The sequence below is a fragment of the Gracilinanus agilis genome, chromosome 1 (assembly GCF_016433145.1).
Source record: "Gracilinanus agilis isolate LMUSP501 chromosome 1, AgileGrace, whole genome shotgun sequence".
Taxonomy (NCBI): Eukaryota; Metazoa; Chordata; class Mammalia; order Didelphimorphia; family Didelphidae; genus Gracilinanus; species Gracilinanus agilis.
In genome coordinates this window covers 149498829-149523951 of record NC_058130.1, presented here as the reverse complement: position 1 = coordinate 149523951, position 25123 = coordinate 149498829, and the positions used below count along the sequence as shown (strand labels likewise).

The 25123-nt window shown below is 33.2% G+C and overlaps 1 protein-coding gene across 1 annotated transcript; it reads left to right on the top strand.

Annotated features, from left to right (window-relative positions):
• The first annotated feature begins 16187 nt into the window (after nt 1–16187).
• LOC123230992 (olfactory receptor 13D1-like) lies at nt 16188–17126 on the top strand. Its single transcript, XM_044657194.1, has one exon. The coding sequence runs from the start codon at nt 16191–16193 to the stop codon at nt 17124–17126; it is 936 nt and encodes a 311-aa protein (XP_044513129.1). The 5' UTR covers nt 16188–16190.
• Nucleotides 17127–25123: the final 7997 nt, after the last annotated feature.

Sequence of the window (25123 nt, the reverse complement as noted above, 5' to 3'; positions counted from 1 at the left end):
ACTATGAGACTGACTGTTGTCCTCTGTTGTGTGGGGGGAATCTTAACCTCTTTCAAACCCAACATCATTGCCCCTGGTATCAGTAGTGGTAGAGTGGCTGAAACAACTCCCATGGGATCTTCATCCATTTTCATACAGAATAAACATTTCTGAAGCATAATTCTACTCTAGAATTTACCAATAACCCCACTCCAACCTCTGCTTGATTTTTCTGGACTTCACCATGTATTTCATTAAATTATAACATATATCCTTACACACATATTGTTCATAATTTCTTCTTAAGAGATTACCTATGTAATTTCCATTCATTTCTTCCAATTACCTAATGTCTGCTTTCATAGTTATTATAAATAGTCATTAAATCTTATATTTCTACTTAAAAATATGGGTTATATTTGTATATTCATTTAAGCCAACATTTGCTGAGCATGACCAATGCACTGTCTTATGAAAAAGCAAATAATGAAAGATATAATTTTGATTCTTCAGAAGTTTATAATATAGTTAACTTATACAACCAAATGAAGTCAGTATCAGCAGAAATCCCAAAGACCAACTTATCCATCTCATACTATCCCAAGAATCCAATCAACCTTATACCAAACAAATCATTTTTCAGTTATTACTTCACAATAAGGTATGACACATTACCAACTGAATCAACCCATCTCACATTTAGATAGCTGTAGTCCTATATGATTATTTTTTCTTTTCTTCGCTTTAAACATTTTTTAGTACATTTAGAAACAATTTTTGACAACTGTTATCTAACATTTTGCAATTCAAACTGTCTCCCAATCTTCCTCCTTCCACCTTGCCTCAGGTGGTAAATAGTCTGATATCAGTGATTATACCAGTGTTGTCATGCAATACATGTTTCCATATTCCTTATGTCATGAAAGAAGACATATATAGCTATAATAAAAAAAACTAATGAAGGAAATAATGTGGGCAACGGAATACTTTTACCTGCAATTAGGCTCCAACAGTTCATTCTTTGGCTGTAGATAACATTTTTAGGACATTTTTAGAAATGTGGATAACATAGAAAGAGTACTGCTTGTAGAGTAAGAGTCGCTATAATCCTGGGAAAGTCCTTTGATCATCCTGGCCCTCAGTTTCTTAATTTACAAACAGAAAAGTGCAGGATATTGCCTCTGAGGTACCTTCCAACTTCAGATCTATGCCTCTATAAAGTATTCAATTGTTTAAAAGTAGAACTCAGTCTGCCACTCTAGAAAATGCACCCAGAATTTGTTGTTGGGAAGAAATATTCAAATAAGCCCCAAAATTCCTTTATAGGGGAGGATTGCTAATAAAACAAGTTTCCTGGAACAGTTTTTCTGAGTATGATTTGCTGAAGAGAGCAGTATAAGGGCAAATTTTGTCTATGAGTTATAAAATTAAAAAGGATGATCATATTCTATAAATTTAATTTGAAAAAGGATAAATTATTTAATACATTTTAGTTAAGTAAACTCTGTGTATTTTGTTCTAATTTAAAATTTGCATGTGGAAGAGAGAAAAAATTGGATAAATCAAAACTATCAATAAGCACATGAGAAAGTGTTCTAAATCTCTAATAATTAGAGAAATGCAAATCGAAACAACTCTCAGGTATCACCTCACACCCAGCAGACTGGCTAAAATGACAACAGGGGAGAGTAATGAGTGTTGGAGGGGATGTGCAAAATTGGGACATTAATGCACTGCTGCTGGAGTTGTGAATTGATCCAACCATTCTTGGTGGCAATTTGGAACTATGCCCAAAGAGCACTAAAAGGTTGCCTGCCCTTTGATCCAAACATACTTTGTTTGGTTTGTACTCCAAAGAGATGATAGGGAAAAAGACTTGTATAAAAATATTTATAGCCACGCTCTTTGTTGTAGCAAAAACCTGGAAAACGAGAGTATGCCCATCAACTGGGAAATGGCTGAACAAATTGTGGTATCTGTTGATGATGGAATACTATTTTGCTCAAAGGAATTATAAACTGAAGGAATTCCATGTGAACTGGAAAGACCTCCAGGAATTGATGCAGAGTGAAAGGAGCAGAGCCAGAAGAACTTTCTACACAGAATATTATACACAGAGACGGATACACTGTGGTAAAATCGAATGTAATGGACTTCTGTACTGGCAGAAATGCAATGACCCAGGACAATTCTGAGGGACTTATGTCACTATATTAGGTGATAAAATAGATTCAAGGATAAAAGCGGCATGACATTTTCCCTCAAACAGTTTATAATCTAGTAGGAATCAATGAATCTTAGAGTTGGAAGGGATCTCAGAGGCCATTTACTTAAACTCATCATATGCAAACAAGAATTCAGGTTAAAGCATATCACAAAAGTGGTCATCTAGCTGTTTAAGGACTCCAATGAAGTTCACAATATCCCATAATAATCTATTCCATTTTGGCATAGTTTTAATTATAAGGAAATTTTTCTCTACAACAAGCTTAACTCTGCCTCGAACTTCAAAGCACAGGTCCTAGTTCTAATGGTTGGGGTCAAGTACAACAAGATTACTACTTCTTCCTTCTGACTGTCCTTCAAATATTTGAAGATAGGTAACATCCTTTATGTTTTCTCTCCTCTCTGTACCAAAATATTCAATTTCTTCAATGGATTCTGATATAGGATGATCTAATGACCTTTCAACATCTTTGTCTTCCCCCTCTGAACACTGGACAATCTTTTTAAATATTTTATTCTTCCTTCATTCCATGCAAAAGTACTTTATGTTATATTTAAAGGAGGTCACTAGTATCTATTTGAGGTAGTAGAAATGATGTATAGAAAGGATAAGATGGCACTTCTCCTTTATAACAGTTGCCCCGGCAGCATCCTTCAGGTTAAAGTGGTTTATCCCTTCAGGACCCGCCTGGGGTTAATTGATATATTAATTTGGGCTCTTCAGCTGGGATAACCCTGATATTCTGACTGTTGGCTCCCTTCCCAAAACAAGCTTTGAAACTGATTTAGGAAGGTACTTTAAACTTTATATATATATATATATTTGATAAGAAGGATAAGGGTAAAGGATTGAGGTATTAGGAGACCCTACTTAAATTGTTACTAATGAAACTTTAACTGCTGGCAAATGAAGAATCAAGCTTCCCTCTGGTTCAGCCTGGCCAGGGCTAAACCAGAGCAGGTAAACTGCTGGGAATCTTCAGCTTCTTCTTCTGTAGATCTTAAGCCTAAACAGTTGAGATATATCCACCCTTTCCACCCTCTTCTTCATCTCCTGCCCACTTCCCGGATCCCTCCCTGACCCTGGGAAGCCTAGATAGCTAGATGATGAAACTCCTAATATCTAGGGGCAGTAGACACTGAGGTGGTGGTCAAGTACAGGTTGATAATGGTATATGAAGGACAGGAAGAGCTTGCAGTCGTGTTTGCAATTCTTTCACTCCAAGACCAGGATCCACACCGATCTCTAGCCTCTGGACAGGTAAAAGACCCCAGAATCTCTCTCAGGGTTCTCAACTGCCCCCTCCTGTCTCTCACATGCTTCTCTGGGAACATTTTATCCAACTGACTTATCTGTCAATCATTGAATGAACTTCAAGCTCCCAAAGATTCAATATAACACTTATCAATCTTCTTCCTAACATATGTTGTCCAGAATCAAATGTAATATTCTAGACTTGATCTAGCTTGGACAATGGGATTGTTATCTCCCTAATTCTAGAGAGTAGAACTCTCAAAGACATCTAAATATGTTAACTTTTTCTATTGCCATAAGGTCCAAATTTTGGTCTCTCAGTCCTTTAAAACCATCAAATACATTTCAGACTTACTGCTACATAGCAAAAGTTCCCTCGCACTATTGTTAAAAAATGAGATTTTTGAACCCAATTCTAAAGTTTCATATAATTCCTTAAAGTTTCATCTTTCTAGATTCAACCAAGAATGTTTGCCTGCTGCAGGGATTTTGGAATCCGGATTTTGTTATCTACTTATAAACCTAGCTATATGTCATCTGCAACTTGGATGAGGTAATCTATCATCTACAATGTCGCTATTCAAGTCATTGAAAAGAGGTTAAACATCACAAAGAAAAACACAGAAACCTGGGACATTCCATTGGAGTGGTCCTTCCTAAGTGACATTTAATCCACTAGTGAATACTATGGGTTTGGTGTTATAACCAGGTGTCTAGCCACCTAACTGGATTATAGTCTAGCATATACCATTCATCTAATCCACATTAAGAGCATTAGAAACTTCATCACATTTTAACAAAATCCAGGAAAACCATGTCTTTAAAATTCTCTTGGGCTAACTATCCATTAAACTTGTCAAAAAAGAAAAGGTAAATTACTCCTGTCGTGATTTTTTTTAAATCAAGTTTTCTTATCCAATAAAATAGGGAAAATACCTGCATTACCTACCTCCAAAATGATTTTTCAGTAAGCACTTTGTAAATCTTAAACTGCTATAGAAAAGTGTGTGGTTAAATGCCTCTTATGTGAGTCAAATGCAAGTAGCTTAAGGCAATGTGGTAGCAGCAAAGTGCCTTGGCTGTGGAGTGAGTGCTAACCCATGCCACTGGTAGTCTTCAATAACTGACAAAAAGTATCCTAACAAAAACTATTACAAAACAATTTCCTCCTTTGAATTTTCTGTTCCGGGCTTAGGATCACTATTACCATTCCTTTAATGACCAAAATTTTGATAACATTTTCTACCATTTAATCTAGAATGATAATCAAACTTTTTGACCCATAAGTTGTAGTTTCCACCTAATTAATTTTTTAAAAATTTGGAACTTTTTTCCTTTTCTAGTCTTATAACCTCTCTTGGTTCTCTACAATCTTCAAAAATCCATGATACTGGCTCCACAGTTACAATATTTTTCAATACTATGTGAAAGCATTTCATCTGGACCAAGAAATTTTAATTCATCACATCAAACTAGAGATTACCTCCTATTATCTACTTCTTTCTCTTGGTTTTGAATATCATATTAAATTGTTTATTATCCTTTCCTAAATGATTATTCCACCCTGAAGAAGAAAAAAGGGGAGAAGATAGGCATATAAATAATTAAAAAGCAAATAAGAATGTGGTAAATGTTTAAGAGTAGTACAGAGGTGGTATTTCATAAATAAGATAGTATCCCCAAGGGAGATTATATGTAGGATCTGTCATTTGGCATGAATTTCAATAAGAGGAAGAGAGGGGCAATAGGAATTTACATTAAAAAGCACAGATCAATAATAAAAACATATCTGTTTATATCATTTTAACTCATTTACCATAAATTGAATTGTTTTTAGAAAGATAATGAAATGATAGAAAGAAACCAGGTAGCTAGAAGGGACATAAATCATGTACTATAACATCTATTCAAATTATGAATCTTCTCTACAAAAGCCCTAATAAATATGTAGCAAACCTCTGATTGAATACTTCTATTCATATGAAAAGCATTATTTTATGAATCAATTAGTTCCATTTTTGAACATTTCTAATTGTGAGAAAGTTTTTCCTTATGTTAACCTGAAGTCTATTAATATTTATGATCTCTCTTCTCTGTTTTATGTGTATATTATAATTCAAAGCCTGGTTTCTTATACTATCTAACCTATCATGAATGGAAACAAAAATGTCAGATTTCTGATTCCCAAATTTTCCATAAGGTAAGGAGACTATATGCCAGTAAGTTTAATTTCACATGATTAATATAGAGCCTAAAATGGAGTGACTCCAATTATTATTAAGAGCCTGAACTATAACTATAAGGAATTAATTTAGAATTCAGAGGCTGAAGTAACATTGGAGAATATCTAGCAATGTTGAAAATATATAGATTATCACACTAATACAAAGAAGTAAAAGATTGATTATACTTGATAGAAATGTTACCAAAAGGAGAAAAGTCACTGAAGATGTAATTTTTCACTAGAGAATTGAACAGTCTTCTAATCATTTTCAGGTTTTATGTTCACAGAAGCTAGAATCCTGGAAAGTACTTATGAAAGGTATCATGAATCATCACACAAAAACCACAAACATGGAGTATGCTTGTCAGAGAGAGGTTGTACAGTTTAACTCAATACCTCTCTGGGAAACTGAAAAAGAAGTTTTTAGCCTTAGTGATGCTCCTTTGGCATGGCCTGCTCATCCCATTAGGGTAAATGTGGTTTTTTGCTTTCTTCCTGCCCTCAGAGGTGGATCAGACCTCAGTTTAGAATGATCAATGCCACCTACAAACCAATCATTACATTAAGACAATCCTAAACGTATAAATCCTACATACAGCCTAGTTAGTACAATATACTAGAAGTCAGAAGAGGTTTACAGAGTAGAATCACATCTAATTAATATTTAAGCTATGTTTTGAAGAGGGGAATTTTATGAGGAAAAGTTTTGAAAAGTGTAATTTCTATACATGGGAATGGGCAGCTGAAAAACAAGTAGACAGAAACAGAATTTTGTGTTATTTGCTAGAAACAGATATACTTAGATTTAATTTTTTTAAAGACCTAAATGACAATATATATAGAAGGTGAGGCCATAATGGTTTGAGTTTTTTAATTACTAATAATAGCTGAAGAAAGTTGTATGATTAAAAAAAGGTTTCTACAAGATAGAAGGGATGTGAACTTTTTCACAGAAACAAAGAAGCAGTTGAAAGGGAGACTTAGAAATGAATTGTAATATTTGTTGGAAAAGGGATTAGGGAGAATGATTTTTAAAAAATAAGATATCAAGAGTGTAGAAAAAAATTAGATGTAGAAAAGCCTAATAAGCTTGGTGTAATCAGATCATTAGGATATTATTCTTAAACCTTATAAAAGTTGTTATAACATGCACAGTTCCTGCCTACAACTTTAAATTACTTCAGGGATTACAAAGAGTCCCTAAGAACTTTGGGGAGGAAGTGGGAGGAGGGGCAAATTGGCATACAGATCTAGTAGTTGAGCCTTTGGAACTTTCCAGGCGCAGCAGACTAGAGCAGGCATGGAATGAAGAACTAGAAAGGTAGGGTTCCTACCCACACATGTTGATATAGTCATTTAGAAGTTGGAAAACTCTCTTGACTGGCAATAATTTGCCAAATTAATGAATTATATAAATCTAACACTTGGCCTGACAGAATGCCATAGAGCTAATGACAGAACAAAAGTTAGTAGGGAAAAAATGTTTTTTTGTAGAAGCAATTATAACTAATTCAATATATAATCACATAAAAGTCTGGGAAATGTTAGATGTAGAAGATATATTAATGTGTTTTAATCTGAACACTTTTTTCAGTTTTTAGACATGAGATATTTATTCTGAGATAATGCAAGTGATTGTAATTCCCAACATACTTCTGATTAAGTGCAATAGGATACAGTCATGTGCAATCTCTACACAATAATGTACCTAATCCTTTTATTTTTAGTTATTGCACAAAAATCAAATCATAAAGATCAGTGAACATGACATGCAGACTTTATGAAATGCAGATAAACCTACATAATGAGAAATTAGAACTGGACACAAACTGGAATGGTCAAGGGATAGAAATTTAATCAGACACAATTCAATTAAAAGTAACCAAAATAAGTGTTCAAATTACACATTTGTGGTGTCTAAAGGCACAAAGGCATTTTAAAAATATTTAAAATAATTTCTTTATTAATAAAGCTGGAAAATTTTCAACTAAATGACTTAACATGAATACAGGATAACTTGAAGACTCTTCTGAGCTAAAAAGGTGGATGATGTTCATGGGTACTTTACTAGGAAGGACCCTTTCCAATGATGAAAATAGTATCAATTGGGAATGGTTATTTAATTGGGATAGAAATCTTAAGAAGAATGTGAGTATAAGACAGATTTGATTAAATAAAAAACTTAGTACAGAAGTCATCTAAATTCTAAGCAAAGAAAGTGCAAAGCAAACTAAGGGAGGCAAAAAGAAATGTTTGTTTCTGAATCAGAAAGAACCCATTGATATGAAATCTCTTTATTCTATAGGACTCATGAATGTTTATAATATAAAATTATTTTTTATTAAATTACATCATTGGCATTAACTAAACCCTAGATTCTCTTTGGTTCTCAATTTCTCACCTATGAAATTAATGATTTGGACAAGAAATCAAGCTCTTTTTTCATATAACACTAAATTGTGTGTTCTAAGGTTTCTTCAAGCTCTGGCATTCTTTATGCTAATCACATATCAACTACACAATTCTATAATCTCTTTCACCTGTGACATTTTATTTTCTATGTCTTATGGTCTCTTCTAGCTCTAATATTTATTTTCCTTTCAGATCTTTCATTTTCTTTTCTATACTTTTGTTCTCTTTATTCTGCCTTTCTATGTTTTATACTCTAAGATACCTCCTAGGTATGACATACAATATTGTATATTCTATTTTTCCCATTAGTTCTAATATTGATTATTCTGTTTCACTATTACTGAATGGAAGAAATTGGTATCTAAATCAGAGGTCATATAACAATAATTCAGTGGGAAAAAAAGTGATTCTCTATCCTTTCTTTTTCTTAATTATATTTAAGGAAGTTGCCTCATGTCAGAAAAAATATGTGGAAACGTGGAAACAAGGTATTACTTGATGAAACAAGTATAATAATTTTAAAAATAGCTAGCATTTACATCCTTTTAAGGTTTGCAATGGACAAAGATATGTTATTTCATGTGATCCTCATAATAACAATCGACATAGCAACAAGTAATTGCTATTACCATATTTTATGGGAGAGTATAAAGTTGTAAGTCAGCCTGTTTCCAATGAACATAGAGAGAGTATTTTATTATAAGCCTATAGAGGAACTGATCAAAAACATTGTGGTGAATTGTTTTTTTTGGAGTGTGTAAGGTTAACAGATGTAATGAGGGTATGTCAGAACTGTACTCCAGTGACATAGGAGTAAATAAATCAGACAAATTCTGAACATGCATTTAATCAAGGGGAATGGACAAGGCACATAGAAAGAATTTCTTGTGAGTAATAGGGGCAAACTGAGTGGCAAAGGAGAAAGAGATAAATAGGATAAAATACAGAGAAAGTAACGATGTCATGTAATGGTTTCCTATATGGTATAGAACAGCTATTTGCCATGAGAAGGATCCAGTGGAAAGAGATAGAGAGAGGAAAATAAATTGTTACTCATTCATAAAGCAAGACTTTGAAAAGAGTGATAAAAGAAGATGGTATTATTAGCGCAGGAGAAGATTTATTTATAGAAGTCTGAAGATATCATTTACTGCAAGAAAAGACCAAATTAAGGTGAAGTAGTAGACATTCTTTTGACTTCAACTAATAGTCACTTTTTATACTTTTGTGGTCATTTTGATTATCATTATCATTATTATTTATTATTTGTCTCTTACATTCCCTTTTCCTGGAAAAATAATTGGCTATGCTAGAAAAGAATTTGGGAAAACAGACAGACTTCCTTCAATTTCTTCAACAGCACAGTGCAGAACATGTATGTTAAGATAATAGGGAAAGTTTTAACTTATTATGCATGTAATAAGGTACACAGCCCCGTAAAAGCCCTTCTCTGCCTCTTCTCCCAGAGGAAAGGCAAAAGAAAGGCAGGGGGCTGCTCATTTTCTCCCCTACTCAATCCTTATCTAATAATATCCATTTTCTACTATTCTATTCACTCCTTTATTTTTTATTTTAAATTTTTAAAAATATTTTTCCATGTTTACATGATTCATTTTCTTTCTACCCCCATCTTCTCTCTCCCCCTCCCAGAGCCAACAAGAAATTCCACTGGGTTGTACAAATATTATCATTTAATACCTGTTTCCACATTATTCATTTTTAACAGTTATTCATTTTACCATTTTTACCATACAGCATTATTTTAAAGCTGAACCCCAAATCATATGCCCATATAAACAAATGATAAGTCATAAGTCATAAGTTTTTCTTTTGTGTTTCTACTCCTATAGTTCTTTCTCTCAATGTGGATAGAATTTTTTCTTATAAGTCCCTCAGGAATGTCCTGGATTATTGTACTAGTAGTAAAGTCCATTATATTGGATAGTTCCACAATGTTTCACTTTCAGTGTACAATGTTCTCTTGGTTCTGCTGATTTCACTCTGCATCAGTTCCTGGAAGTCTTTCCAGTTGGAATAGAAATCCTCCAGTTCATCACTCCTTCAGCACAATAGTATTCCATCACCATTAGATACCACACTTTGTTCAGTCTTTCACCATTTGAAGGACACCTCCTCATTTTTCAATTTTTTGCCACCACAAAGAATGCAGCTATGAATATTTTTGTACAAACATTTTTCATTGTTCTCTCTTTGAGGTACAAAACCAGCAGTGGCATTGCTAGATCAAAGGGTATGCATTCTTTTAAAACCCTTTGTTCATTATTTCAAATTGATTTCTAGAATGGTTGGATTAATTCACAACTCCACCAGCAATGCATTAGTTTTTGAATTTTTCCACAACCCCTCCAACATTTATTATTTTCCTTTACTGTCATATTGGCCAATCTGCTAGGTGTGAGATGATACCTTAGTGTTGTTTTCATTTGCCTTTCCCTAATTATGAGGGACTTATAACACTCTTTCATGTGCTTATTGATAGTTTCATCTATTCATTCCTTTAAAGCCTTTTGCTATTGCCCATTTGCCATTCACTCCCTGCTGGATCCTTGAACCATACAACTGTCACCAAGGAAATCATGAAACCTCATTGACTAGATCACCTACAAAGGTATCGTCTCTAACTTCAATGAGGCTCCTCCTGACATACAGGATTTTATTAATCTCTGACTGATATCCTATCACATTTTCTACAGAAGAAGAGATAAATTTTACCTTCTTGCTTTAAAACTCCAGTTCTACCCTCCTTTCTTCTCAGTAGGTAATTTCCTATTTTACTTGATAAGGATCAATTTCATCTGACCTGAACTGCCTCAACTTTCAATATCCATTCCTCTAAAGCTTCCTTTGTTCTCTTTTCTCTTTTCCTATATCTATTCTCAAGGGAAAGAGTCATTGTTCCCTCACTCCCAAGGTCAGCTCCTCTTGATCCCTTTACAATAAACACTCTTTCTCTTTTGCATCTTCAAAATTTCCCTCTGTATAAATCTCTTCCCATTTGTCTTCAATAAAACTTCACATCCCAATATTTTACAAAGAAAAATCTTTCCATTTACCCCCTCTCAATCTATTCTTCTGTCTCTCTGCATTGTATAACTTCTGAAAAACTTGGCTATATTTCTGAAGAGCACTCACTCCTAAAAGCCTGATAATCTGGTTCCTATTCCCACAACTTTACTGAAAATTCTTTCTCTATTGCAGAGATTCTTAACCTTATATTCACAAATCCCCAAATGGTCCATGGATAAATTTCAGGTGGTCTCTGAATTTGTTTTTTATATATTTTAACAACTGTATTTCAATATAATTGGTTTCCTTTATATCTTATTTTATACATTTAAAACATTATTCGGAGAAAGACCAATATTCTTAGTCAAATTTCCAATAGGTCCCATGAGGGCTAAGAACCTCTGCTTTGAGGTAACTAACATTCAACTTATTGGCAAATGAAATTACCTTTATTCTGCCATATCCTTGATTTTGTTGAAGTACTTAATATTGTAGATCGCCACATTCTACCCAATCCTCTTTATTCCCTTAGTTTTGATAATACTGTATTCATAGTTCTCCACTTCTATCTTCAACCATATTCTCTTTTACTGGTTCTTCAACCTCTTTCTAACTTTTCATGATTCATTATCTCCTTTCCCTCCACATTTTCTTTCCTAGTAATGTAATTGCTCCTATTTCTTTAACTAACTCTTTTGTTTAGATGATTCTTAAGTCTCTCTCTCCTACTCCCACCTCTTCCAAAACTTGAATCTTCTATGTTCACTTGCCTGATCTATATCATTATGCCAGCACTCTAAATTGAGTATTCCAAAACTGAACTCATCCTCCACCTAAAAAAAATCTTCGTTTTCAATTTCCTTTCTATTGATATTCCTGTAAGCTCTCTCCTTCATAAGAATCCAAAACCTATTGATCATTTTAAATTTTTCTCTCCTCTTCATACATCAGTTGCTGAGTATTATCAATTTGAGTTCTGTTTTATCTTCTTCATATATTCCACACTTTCCACAATACAAACACTATCCTTATTTTTATTCTTCCCATCTCTGCCTTGGGCTGGTGCAATAGCATAAAAATTTATCTTCATCTCCCTTCTCCTCAAAACATTATCAGAGGGGGGGCAGCTGGGTAGCTCAGTGGATTGAGAGTCAGGCCTAGAGACAGGAGGTCCTAGGTTCAAATCTGGCCTCAGCCACTTCCTAGCTGTGTGACCCTGGGCAAGTCACTTGACCCCCATTGCCCACCCTTACCAATCTTCCATCTATGAGACAATACACCGAAGTTAAGGGTTAAAAAAAAAACATTATCAGAGGAATAGGTTTCTCTTCTCTTTCCCAAGACTAATTTTTCTACTTGTGTTCTTGATTCCAGCTCCATTTCCTGTAGTTCTTCTCTCCTTTGATCAATCCTCTATCATTCTACTCTCTCCTTTCTCATATCCATACCTCAAAATACTACCACAAAAACATTTGTCCATTTATGTTGCTTTACTTTTCTAGGTTCTCTGCTTATAAACCTTTGATATGTGACCACTGTCTAACAATGTTTAAATCTTTATACTGACATTCAAAGACTTCCATAATCTAGCTCTAATTTACCTATCAAGTTTATCTCACTTTTAACTTTCTCATATTCTCTATTCCTGCTAATGTGGAATACTCAGTATTCTCTGCTTTTACCCAATCTTTTCTATTCCCTCTGCCCCAAAGTCATGGAATGGATGCTCCTATTTATTTTTGCCAATCACAGTTCCTTCAAGGTACAAATTTGGTATAACTTTGTCCAAGAATTCATCCTTAATTTTCCCTTGCCCATCCTCCAAACTAAAGGCGATCCTCAAGTTTCTATTGGTATTTTGTCAGTCACTCATTTGTATTAATAGGTGTATCAAACCTTATGTCAGAGCTTCATAACAACAGATTTGTATTTTGGTAACTATTTCAACTTAACTCATTTCCTTCGTAATCCAATGTGTTGTATGTTATACAGTTAAATATGTTATTCTAAGAAAGTACATAGACGACCACAATTTCTTTTTTTAAAACCTTTACCTTCCATCTTAGAATCAATATTGTGTGTATTGGTTCTAAGGCAGAAGAGAGGTAAGTCCTGGGCAATGGGGGTTAAGTGACTTGCCCAGGGTTACACAGCTAGGAAGTGTCTGTGATTAGATTTGAACCCAGAACCTCCCATCTCTGGGGCTGGCTCTCAATTCACTGAGCCACCCAGCTGCCCCTGACCACCAGAATTTCTAAAGGATCCATTACACAAAAAGAAGTTAAGGTACACAGGTATCCTGTGTCATCTTATAGTTATTTGTGTGTAAATCTTACCCTTGCCACCACCACTAAACAAATTAGATTATAATAAAAGTATTATTCTAAGTCAAAATATGTCTTTTGTCATTTTTATATCCCTAGAATAAAGTATAGATCTTATTCATAACAGGTTTTCATAAGGTATTTGATGAGTTGAGTTGAATTAAATACAGAGCTATAGGTTATAGTTATTCAAAATGAACAGTGTCTTAAGATATCAAGGGAAGTCTAAAAATCACAGAATCAGAGAACATAGAGGAATTTCTATGTTCAAGTCAATATACAATTATTTTGAAGATCTGTGAGCAAGAGTTAAAAACAGCATATAGAGTAATTTACATTCTTTTTTGTTTCACCTTGCTGAGATAAGATATTGATTTTATATATTTTATTTGATTCTATTCTGTAACCATCTGAACCATGTTTCTTTATATTTTAATGCAGGTTCAAAAGCTAAGTTTCCTTCTCTGAGTTTAAAAGTTCAATTTCCCTTTTAAAATGCTTTAATTCAAAGAAGCTCTGCTATGTTATGTTTAAAAGTTCAGTTTCAGTGGGTCATTTTTTCTCTTTAATTGTTTTATTTTTTCAATTACATGTAGAAATAATTTTCAACAATTGTTTTCTCACAACTTGTGATCCAAATTCTCTCCTTCCTTCTCTTAACTCTGCCATCCCCTGACAATCTGATACAGGTTATATAAGTGCTGTCATGTTAACACAAATTTTCTTATTCCCTATGTCATGAAAGAAGACACATATTGCACATACAAGAAAAAACTCATGAAGGAAAATAAGTAGAAAATGATATGCTTCTATCTACATTCAGACTCCAATAGTTCCTTCTATAATTGTAGATGGCATTTTTTATTCTGAGTCTGTTGGAATTGACTTGGAAACTTGCATTGCTAATGAGAGTATAGCTCTGCAGAGTTGATACAATAGTTCTGTTACCTTATACAATAGTTCCCTAGTCTTGTTCATTTTACTCTGTTCATATAAATCTTTCTAGGTTTTTCTGAACGCATCCTGTTTGTCATTTCTTATGGAATAAGAGTATTCCATTACAACTATATACCACAATTTGTCCAGCCACTCTCCAATTGATGAATATCCACTCAGTTTCCAATAATTTCTCACTATAAAAAGAGTTGCTACAAATATTTAATACATACAGTTTCTTTTCCTTTTTCTTTTATTTCTTTTGGCATACAGACTTAATAATGACATTGCTGGGTTAAAATATAGGGATAGCTTTATGGCCCTTTGGCCATGGTTCCAGATTATTCTTCAGAATGGCTGTATCAGTTCATAGTTCCATCAACAGTGGATTGGTGTTCTAATTTTCCCATAGCTCCTCCAACATTTGTCATTTTCCTGTTTGGTCATATTAACAAATCTATTGGATATGAGGTGGTATCTCAGAATTTTACTTATTTGCATTTCTTTACCCAATAGTCATTTGAAGCATTTTTTCATATTATGACTTGTATTAATATAAATTTAAATGAGTTTTCTATATATTTGAGAAGTGAGGCCTTTGCCAAAGCTACTTGCTATAAAAATTTTTCCAATTTTTTGTTTCCCTTCTAATCTTAGTTTCATTGGTTTTGTTTGGACCAAACCTTTTTAAATGTTAAGTAATCAAAATTATTTGTTTTACTTCTCCTAATGTTCTCTATAGCTTTTTGCCATAATATCTTCCCTTTTCCATAAGTCTGACAGATAAACTATTCTATGTTCCCCGAATTGGTTTATGGCATCACCCTTTATTTCTAGATTATCTGTCTATTTTGACTTTGTCTTGGTGTATAATATGAGATGTTGGTCTATGCCTAGCTTCTGTTCATGGTATGGTTTTCTATGCCACTTTTAATTGAAGGAAATATGTTGTCCCTATACCTCTGACTGTATTTGGACAATTACTAGAAATGTGTTACTTTTTAGGTTCTGAAGTTTAGCTTTCCTATGACTTAATCCATATCAAAGAAGTCTGTTATCTCTGTTTCACTAAAAAGTAAATGGAGGGGACAGCTGGGTAGCTCAGTGGAGTGAGAGTCAGGCCTAGAGACAGGAGGTCCTAGGTTCAAACCCAGCCTCAGCCACTTCCCAGCTGTGTGACCCTGGGCAAGTCACTTGAACCCCATTGCCCACCCTTACCACTCTTCCATCTATGAGACAATACACCGAAGTTAAGGGTTAAAAAAAAAGTAAATGGAGTCAAATAATCAGACTTTCCTAATAATAGGGTGGAAAGAAGGACTGTTGCTAAGCCAAAAATGTTCAAATAATAATATTGTTTTTACCACCTCTGATGGTTCTGACTTTGTAATCAGTCACATTATTTTCTACCTGTGATGAGTACTGTTCCTTATTCTGTGCTTTATAAGGTAGGAATAAAACTAGGTTACCCCACTTTTGCCTTACCAAGAAGCTAGCAAATTTCATTTATTGGTAAATTATTAGCCTTAACAATAAATTGATCATGCACCAAACTTTGTGCCTCAGTCTACCTTAATTTTAATCATCAGCATACTCTTTTTTATATTTTCTTTTTCCTTAGTTTTGCTTGTATGTGAATAGTTTTAACTCATCAATAAAAATAGCAATAAGATAAAATAGTATAATGGAGAAAAGAGAAAAAGTTTAAAAAGTAATAACAATGTAAATTACTGTTACTTTTCACTGCAAAATTTATATGAGCTGTCTCTCTAAATCCTTTAGGTGATCTAAAAACAATAACTTGGAAATGGGGAATTTTACAACTGTAACAGAGTTTTTTCTGGTGGGACTTTCAAACTACCCAGAACTCCAGGTATTTCTTTATGTGCTTTGCTTATTGATGTACTTGGTGATTCTAATAGGAAATGGTATACTCATTATCATCAGCATCCTAGATCCCCACCTCCATTCCCCTATGTATTTTTTTCTTGGGAACCTCTCTTTTCTGGACATCTGCTACACTTCTTCCTTAATACCTCAAATGCTATTTAATTTTACATCTGAAAGAAAATCCATCACTTTCATAGGATGTGGCCTGCAAATGGTTCTTTCCCTTGGACTTGGGTCCACAGAGTGTCTGCTGCTTGCAGTAATGGCTTTTGACAGATATGTAGCCATATGCAGTCCTCTAAGATACACTATCATCATGAACAAGGGACTTTGTGTGCAGATGGCTTCTTGGACCTGGATAGTAGGATTTATGAACTCCATGGTACAATCTGTGCTTACATTGATAATGCCTTTCTGTGAGAACATTATTGACCATCTTGTCTGTGAAATTCTTGCCCTTTTAAAACTTATCTGTGTTGACATATCCCTCAATGTATTTATTATGATAATTGCAAGCATTCTTCTGTTAATCACTCCTCTTGTGCTTATTTTCTTCTCTTATGTCTTTATCCTCTTCACTATCCTGAAAATTAAATCTACTGAGGGGAGGAAAAAGGCCTTTTCCACTTGTTCAGCACACCTCACTGTGGTGATCTTGTTCTATGGGTCTGCTCTTTTCATGTACATGAAGCCCAAGTCTAAGGACACTAAGCTTTTTGATGAAATTTTTGGGTTGTCTTACTGGGTGTTCACCCCAATGCTGAATCCCATCATCTATAGTCTGAGGAACAAGGAGGTTAAAGAGGCTGTGGAGAAAGTCCTAATCAGAAATCTTTACTTAAGGAGAATATGAACATTGAGACTTTTGGCTCCTCTTGTATGGGGGAACCTTGTCTTCTTTATTCAAACCCAAAACCCCTTCTCTAGTATCACTAGTGTAAGAGTGACTGAAAACCTCATCCTTTTTCATACAAAATGAATATTTCTGAAGCATGGTTCTATGACTAGTGCCTGCTAATTCCCTCACTTCTACCTGTGCTGATTTTTATTGTCTTTGTGATATATTTCTTTAAATTGTTACACATATCTGTATGAACATATTGCTCATAATTGTCGTAAGCTGAGAAGTTACATTGTTTCCAAAGACATAATTTCTGATTTTATAAATGTATTAGAAAAAGTTTTTAAAATATTAATATTTCTGTGTAAAAATTATGGTTTGTATTTATATATTCATTTACTGGATATGTCAATGTATTAGGTCTTTAAAAAGGAATTAATAAAGAAAATATTAATAAAATAATAAAAATATGACTTCTATTTTCCAGTAGTTTGTCATATAGAAAAAATTATACAACCAAATAAATTCAGAATTAGCAACAATTTCAAATGCCAACTAGTCTATCTCATACTCCACCAATAAGCCAGGCTACCATACAAAAAACAAATTTTTTTTATCTTATTTCACATCCTAGAGTAAGAGTAACCCTCTAGCTACTAAATCAAATCATCCCATGTTTAAAGAACTCTAAAATATCTATTATTTAAGGAAGTAACAGTAGGAGAGAATTTGCCTTGCTTTTTCAGCCCCTGTTGTTTGCTCCTTGTTCTATCCTCCAAGCCAAAGCATTCAATCAATAAATTAACATTTATTAAATACATATGCACAAGGAACTATGCTAAGCATTAGAGATGAAAAGAACATAGTGTGAAAATATATCCCTTACTCTGAAAAAGTTCACTTGGTCTAACCAACAATCACCTACCAATCAAAAGTGACTATACTATTTCAGGGGGAAGTAGGGTCTTTTAATAAAATAGAAGATTTCCAAGCATTCCTAAAGAAAAGATCAGACTTAAACAGAATATATTATGTCCAAATACAAAATTAAAGAGAAGCATAAAAAGGTAAATAAGAAAGAGAAAAAATTAAGGGCTTCAATAAGGACAAATTTTTTATATTTCCTATATGGAAAATTATCATAGAGGTTAGAAGAAACACATTTGAGGCAGGTAGAGAAATACAGAGAGATTTTAATTCCAGTTGAAGGTTTAACAAGTCCTGGCTGAGCCAAGCACTGGAATAAAATTTAGTTAGATAGGTTAATGTCTTCTCTAACCTTTTGTATTCCTCAACTTTCACTCTTACCACCTCTTTTGTAAATAAAAGATTTATAATTTGCAGATTTTACCCAAACCATTAATTTTAACACTTACAAATAGATTTAATAAATATTGGAGAAAACCAAAAAGGAACAAAAAGAAATATACCTTCTTTTCAGCAGCACATAGCACATATACAAAAACTGACCATGTACTATGGCATAAGAACTTCACAAAAGCAGCAAAACAAATAATAAAGGCAATTTTTTCTGTCTATAAAGCAATTAAAATTATAATCAATTAAGGACCACTAAAAGGATAATTAAAAGTGAATTGGAAATTAATAGAACTCTTCAAATGGGTGGGTCAAAGAACAAATCAGAGAAATAGTCAATGATTTCATTGAAGAGAATGACAATAGAAAAAATATCAAAATTTATGGTATACAATCAAAGCAATACTCAGGGAAAAATTTATATCCCTGAGTGTTTATATAAATAAAATAGAGAAAAAGCAGATCAATCCACTGGGCATACAACCAAAAAAACTAGGAAAAGAACAAATTAACCTACCCCCCAAAAAAAGCCCCAAAAATTGGCTTTAAAGAACAATAAGAGGGGAATAAGAAGGGAGGGAGGAGAAATGGAAGTACAACAAGGGAGGGATTATAGGAATTGATTAAAAACAAAATATTAGTATAGAAGGAAACAGTGAAAGAAGAAAGGACAGGACTAGGAGAGAGAATCAAAATGTTTAGGAATGCACAGTTGATAATTAAAACTCTCAATGTAAATGGGATGAATTCACCCATAAAACAGAAGCAAATAACAGAGTGGATTAGAAACCAAAATGCAACCATATGTTGTCTACAAGAAACACACATGAGATAGACAGACAGACATAGAGTGAAAATTGGAGGATGGAGCACAATCTTTTGGGCTTCAAATGAGAAAAAAAGGCAGGGGTGGCTATCATGATCTCTGACAGAGCCAAAGTAAAAATAGATAAGGTTAAAAGAGATAGGGAAGGTAACTACATCCTAATAAAAGACAGTATAAACAATGAAGAAATATCAGTACTCAATATGTATGCACCAAACAGTATAGCTTCCAAATTTCTAAAGGAGAAGCTAGTGGAGCTCAAAGATAAAATAGATATAAATCCATATTACTGGGGGACCTCAACCTTCCCCTATCAGATCTAGATGAATCAAACCAAAAATTAAATGAGAAAGAGATAAGAGAGGTGAATGAAACCCTAGAAAAATTAGAGTTAATAGATATATGGAGAAAAATAAATAGAGACAAAAAGTACACCTTCTTTTCAGCAGCACGTGGAACATGCAAAAAGATAGGCCATGTAATAGGTTACAGCAACATGGCAAACAAATGCAAAAAAGCAGAAATAATAAATGTAACCGTCTCAGATAATAATGCAACAAAATAGTTATTAGTAAGACTACATAGAGAGACAAACCAAAAACTAATTAAAAATTAAATAATATGATTCTCCAAAATAATTTATTGAAAGAACAAATCACAGAAACAATTAATAATTTCATTGAAGACAATGACAATGATGAGACATCTTATCCAAACCTATGGAATACAGCCAAAACAGTTCTAAGGGGAAATTTTCTATCACTGAGTGCACATATTAAAAAATTAGGGAGGGCAGAGGTTAATGAATTGGGCATGCAACTTAAAAAACTAGAAAATGAACAAATTAAAAATCCTCAGATGAAAACTAAATTAGAAATAATAAAAATCAAAGGAGAAATTAATAAAATCAAAAGTAAAAGAACTATTGAATTAATAAATAAGACTAGAAGCTGGTATTTTGAAAAAACAGATAATACAGACAACTTACTGGTTAATCTAATAAAAAAAGGAAAGAAGAAAACAAAATTAATAGTATAAGGGAGACCTGACCTCTAATGAAGAGGAAATTAAAGCAATCATTAAAAACTATTTTGCCCAATTATATGGCAATAAATTTCACAATATAGGTGATATGGATGAATATTTACAAAAATATAAATTGCCTAGATTAACAGCAGAAGAAATAGAATACTTAAATAATCCAATATCAGAAAAAGAAATTGAACAGGCCATTAAAGAACTCCCTAAGAAAAAATCGCCAGGGCCTGATGGATTCACAAGTGAATTCTATCAAATATTCAAAGAACAATTAATCCCAATACTATACAAATTATTCGATATAATGAGCAAAGAAGGAGTCTTACCAAACTCCTTTTATGACACAAACATGGTACTAATTCCAAAGCCAGGTAGATCAAAAAAGAGAAAGAAAATTACAGACCAATCTCCTTAATGAAGATAGATGAAAAAATCTTAAATAGAATACTAGCAAAGAGACTCCAGCAAGTGATCAAGAGGGTTATCCATTATGATCAGGTGGGATTTATAACAGGAATGCAAGGTTGGTTCAACATTAGGAAAACCATCCACATAATTGTCCATATCAACAAGCAAACCAACAAAAATCTCATGATTATCTCAATAGATGCTGAAAAAGCCTTTGACAAAATACAACACCCATTCCTATTGAAAACCCTGGAAAGTATGGGAATAGAAAGACCTTTCCTAGAAATAATAAACAGTATATATTTTAAACCATCAACAAGCATAATATGCAATGGGGATAAATTAAAAGCCTTTCCAATAAGATAAGGTGTGAAACAAGGATGCCCATTATCACCTCTATTATTTAACATTGTACTAGAAACACTAGCAGTAGCAATAAGAGAAGAAAAAGAAATTGAAGGTATTAAAATAGGCAATGTGGAGACTAACCTATCACTCTTTGCAGATGATATGATGGTCTATTTATAGAATCCTAGAGAATCAACTAAAAAGCTAGTAGAAATAATGAACTTTAGCAACGTTGCAGGATACAAAATAAATGCACATAAATCATTAGCATTTCTATATATGTCCAACACATCACAGCAGCAAGAGGTAGAAAGAGAAATACCATTTAAAATCACCCTAGACAATATAAAATGCTTAAGAATCTATCTACCAAAACAAACACAGGAATTATACGAACATAACTACAAAACACTTTCCAAACAATTAAAACTAGATCTAAATAATTGGAAAAATATTGAGTGCTCATAGATAGAACGAGCTAACATAATAAAAATGACCATTCTACCCAAATTAATTTATTTATTTAGCACCATACCTATCAAACTTCCAAAAACCTTTTTTACTACATTAGAAAAAAATATAACAATGTTTATTTGGAAGAACAAAAGATCAAGAATATCAAGGGAAATAATGAAGAAAAAACGTGAAGGAAGGTGGCTTAGCAGTACCAGATATTAAGCTATACTATAAAGCAAAAGTCATCAAAACAATATATCAAAACAATATGGTATTGGCTAAAAGATAGAAGGGAGGATCTGTGGAATAGACTTGGGGTAAGTGATGTCAGCAAAACAGTGTATGATAAACCCAAAGATCCCAACTTTTGGGACAAAAATCCACTATTTGACAAAAACTACTGGGAAAATTGGAAAACAATGTGGGAGAGATTAGGTTTAGATCAACATCTCACACCTTACATCAAAATAAATTCAAAATGGGTGAAAGACTTGAATATAAAGAAGGAAACTGTAAGTAAATTAGGTAAATACAGAATAGTATACTTGTCAGATATCTAGGAAAGGAAAGATTTTTAAACTAAGCAAGAGTTAGAAAAAATTTAAAAATGTAAAATAAATAATTCTGATTATATTAAATTAAAAGTTTTTGTACAAACAAAAACAATGCAACCAAAATCATAAGGGAAACAACAAACTGGGAAAAATCTTTATAACAAAAAAATCTGACAGAGGTCTAGTTACTCAGATATACAAGGAGCTAAATCAATTGTATAAAAAATCAAGCCATTCCTCAATTAATAAATGGACAAGGGATATGAATAGGCAATATTCAGATAAAGAAATCAAAAGTATCAATAAGCACATGAGAAAGTGTTCTAAATCTCTAATAATTAGAGAAATGCAAATGAAAACAACTCTGAGGTATCACCTCACACCTAGCAGATTGGCTAAAAAGATAGCAGGGGAGAAAAATAAATGTTCGAGAGGATGTGGCCAAATTGGGACGTTAATGCCCTGCTGGTGTAGTTGTGAACTGATCCAACCATTCTGGATGGCAATTTGGAACTATGCCCAAAGAGCAATAAAAGAATTCCTGAACTTTGATCCAGCCATACCATTGCTGGGATTGTACCCCAAAGAGATCATAGATAAACAGACTTGTACAAAAATATTTATAGCTTCGCTCTTTGTGGTGGCAAAAAACTGAAAAACAAGAGTATGTCCTTCAATTGGGGAATGGCTGAACAAATTGTAGTATATGCTGGTGATGGGATACTATTGTGCTTGAAGGAATAATAAACTGGAGGAATTCCATGTGAACTGGAAAGACCTCCAGGAATTGATGCAGAGTGAAAGGAGCAGAGCCAGAACATTGTACACAGAGACTGATACACTGTGGTAAAACAGAATGTAATAGACATCTGTACTAGCAGCAATGCAATGTCCCAAAACGATTCTGAGGGATTTATGGAAAAGAACACTACACACATTCAGAGGAAGAACTACAGGAGTGGAAACACAGAAGAAGAACAACTGCTCGAACACTAGGGTTGATGAGGACATGATTGGGGATGTAGACCCAAAAAGACCACAACGATGCACCTATCAATAATATGTAAATAAGTCTTGACTGACCACACATGTTAAAACTAGTGGAAATGCGAGTGAGTTATGGGGTGGGTAGTTTGAGGGGGTGAAGGGTAAAGTAAAAATATGAATTATGTAACCATGAAAAATTTTTCTAAAAATTAAAAAAAATTAAAGACTAAATTGCAAATCTAAAAATCAAAGAAGAAATTAATAAAATTGAAAGTAAAAGAACTATTGAACTAATAAATAAGATTGTGAAAAATCTGGCCTCAGACACTTCCTAGCTGTGTGACCTGAGCAAGTCACTTAACCCCCATTGCCTAGCCCTGTAACAAATAAAATTAATATAGAAGGATACATATAAAAGATATTAGGGTTTAAAATTTTTTTTAAAGATTTTGAGATGATTCTATGGAAGAAGAAGAAAATAAAATAGATGGCATATTGCTTAATTGGTTTTTTAAAAAAAGAAAGATAATCAAATTACCTGTATCAAAAATGAAAAGGGTGATTTCACCTCTAATGAACAGGAAATTAAAGCAATCATTAGAAACTATTTTGTCCAATTACATGACGATAAATCTGATAATCTAAGTGAAATGGAAGAATATTTACAAAAAACATAAATTCCCTAGATTAACAAATGAGAATATAGAATACTTAAAAATCTCATCCCAGAAAAAGCAATTGAACAAGCCATTTAAGAATTCCCCAAGCAAAAATCTCCAGGACCAGATGGATTCAAAAGTGAATTCTATCAAACTTTTAAAAAACAATAGTTAAGCCCAAAACCATACATACTTTGGCAAAATAAGCAAAGAAGGAGTCCTACCAAATTCTTTTAATGGCACAAATATGGTACTTATACCTAAGCCAAGAAGACCAAAAACAGAGAAAGAAAATTACACGCCAAGTTCCTTAATGAATATTGATGCAAAAATGTTAAATCAAATACTAGCAAAGAGACTACAACAATATATCACAAAGATTATTCACTATGACCAGGTGGGATTTATACCAGGAATATAAGGCTGATTTAATATTGGGATAACTATCATAACTGACCATATCAATAATCAAACTAGCAGATGATTATCTCAGTAGATACAGAAAAGACCTTTGAAAAAATACAACAACCATTCCTACTGAAAACACTAGAAATAGGACTAAAAAGGTCTTTTCCTTAAAATAATAAGTAGTATTTATTTAAAATCATCAAGTATCATCATCTTCAATGGAGATAATTGAGAAGCCTTCCCAATAAGATCAGAGTGAAGCAACAATGCCCATTTTCATCACTATTATTTAATATTGTACTAGAAATGCTAGCTGTAAAAAATTAGAGAAGAAAAATAAATAGAAGGAATTAAAGTAGGCAATAAAGAAACTAAACTATCACTCTTCATGGTTGATATGATGGTATGCTTAGAGAATCCTAGAAAATAAACTAAAAAACCTAGTTGAAATAATTAATAATCTTGCAAAGTTGCAAGAAACAAAATAAACTCGGAGAAATCATCAGCATTTCTATATATTTCCAACAAAATTCAGCAGCATGAGTTAGGAGTTTAAACTCCATTTAAAATCATTCTAGACCAGTGATTGGCAAACTTTTTAAAGAGGGGGCCAAAGGAAAGGAAATGCTCATCTGTCAGTCTTTTTCTAAGGCAACTCTTTTGAAGTTTCATTGTATTGTATCCTACTCACTGTATTCGCAAGATTAGGAATAATATCTGGATCCAGATAGAACATTTCAGGGAGCCACATCTGGACCATGGGCTGTAGTTGCCCATCACTGTTCTAGACAATATAAAATATTTGGGAATCTATTTGCCAAGACAAATTCAGGAATTATATGAACACAACTACAAAACACTTTTCACACAAATAAAACTAGATCTAAACCAATGGAAAAGCATTAATTGCTCATAAATAGGCCAAGCTAATATAATAAAAATGACCATCCCACCTAAATTAATTTACTTATTCAGTGCTATACCTATCAAATTACCAAAAAGCTATTT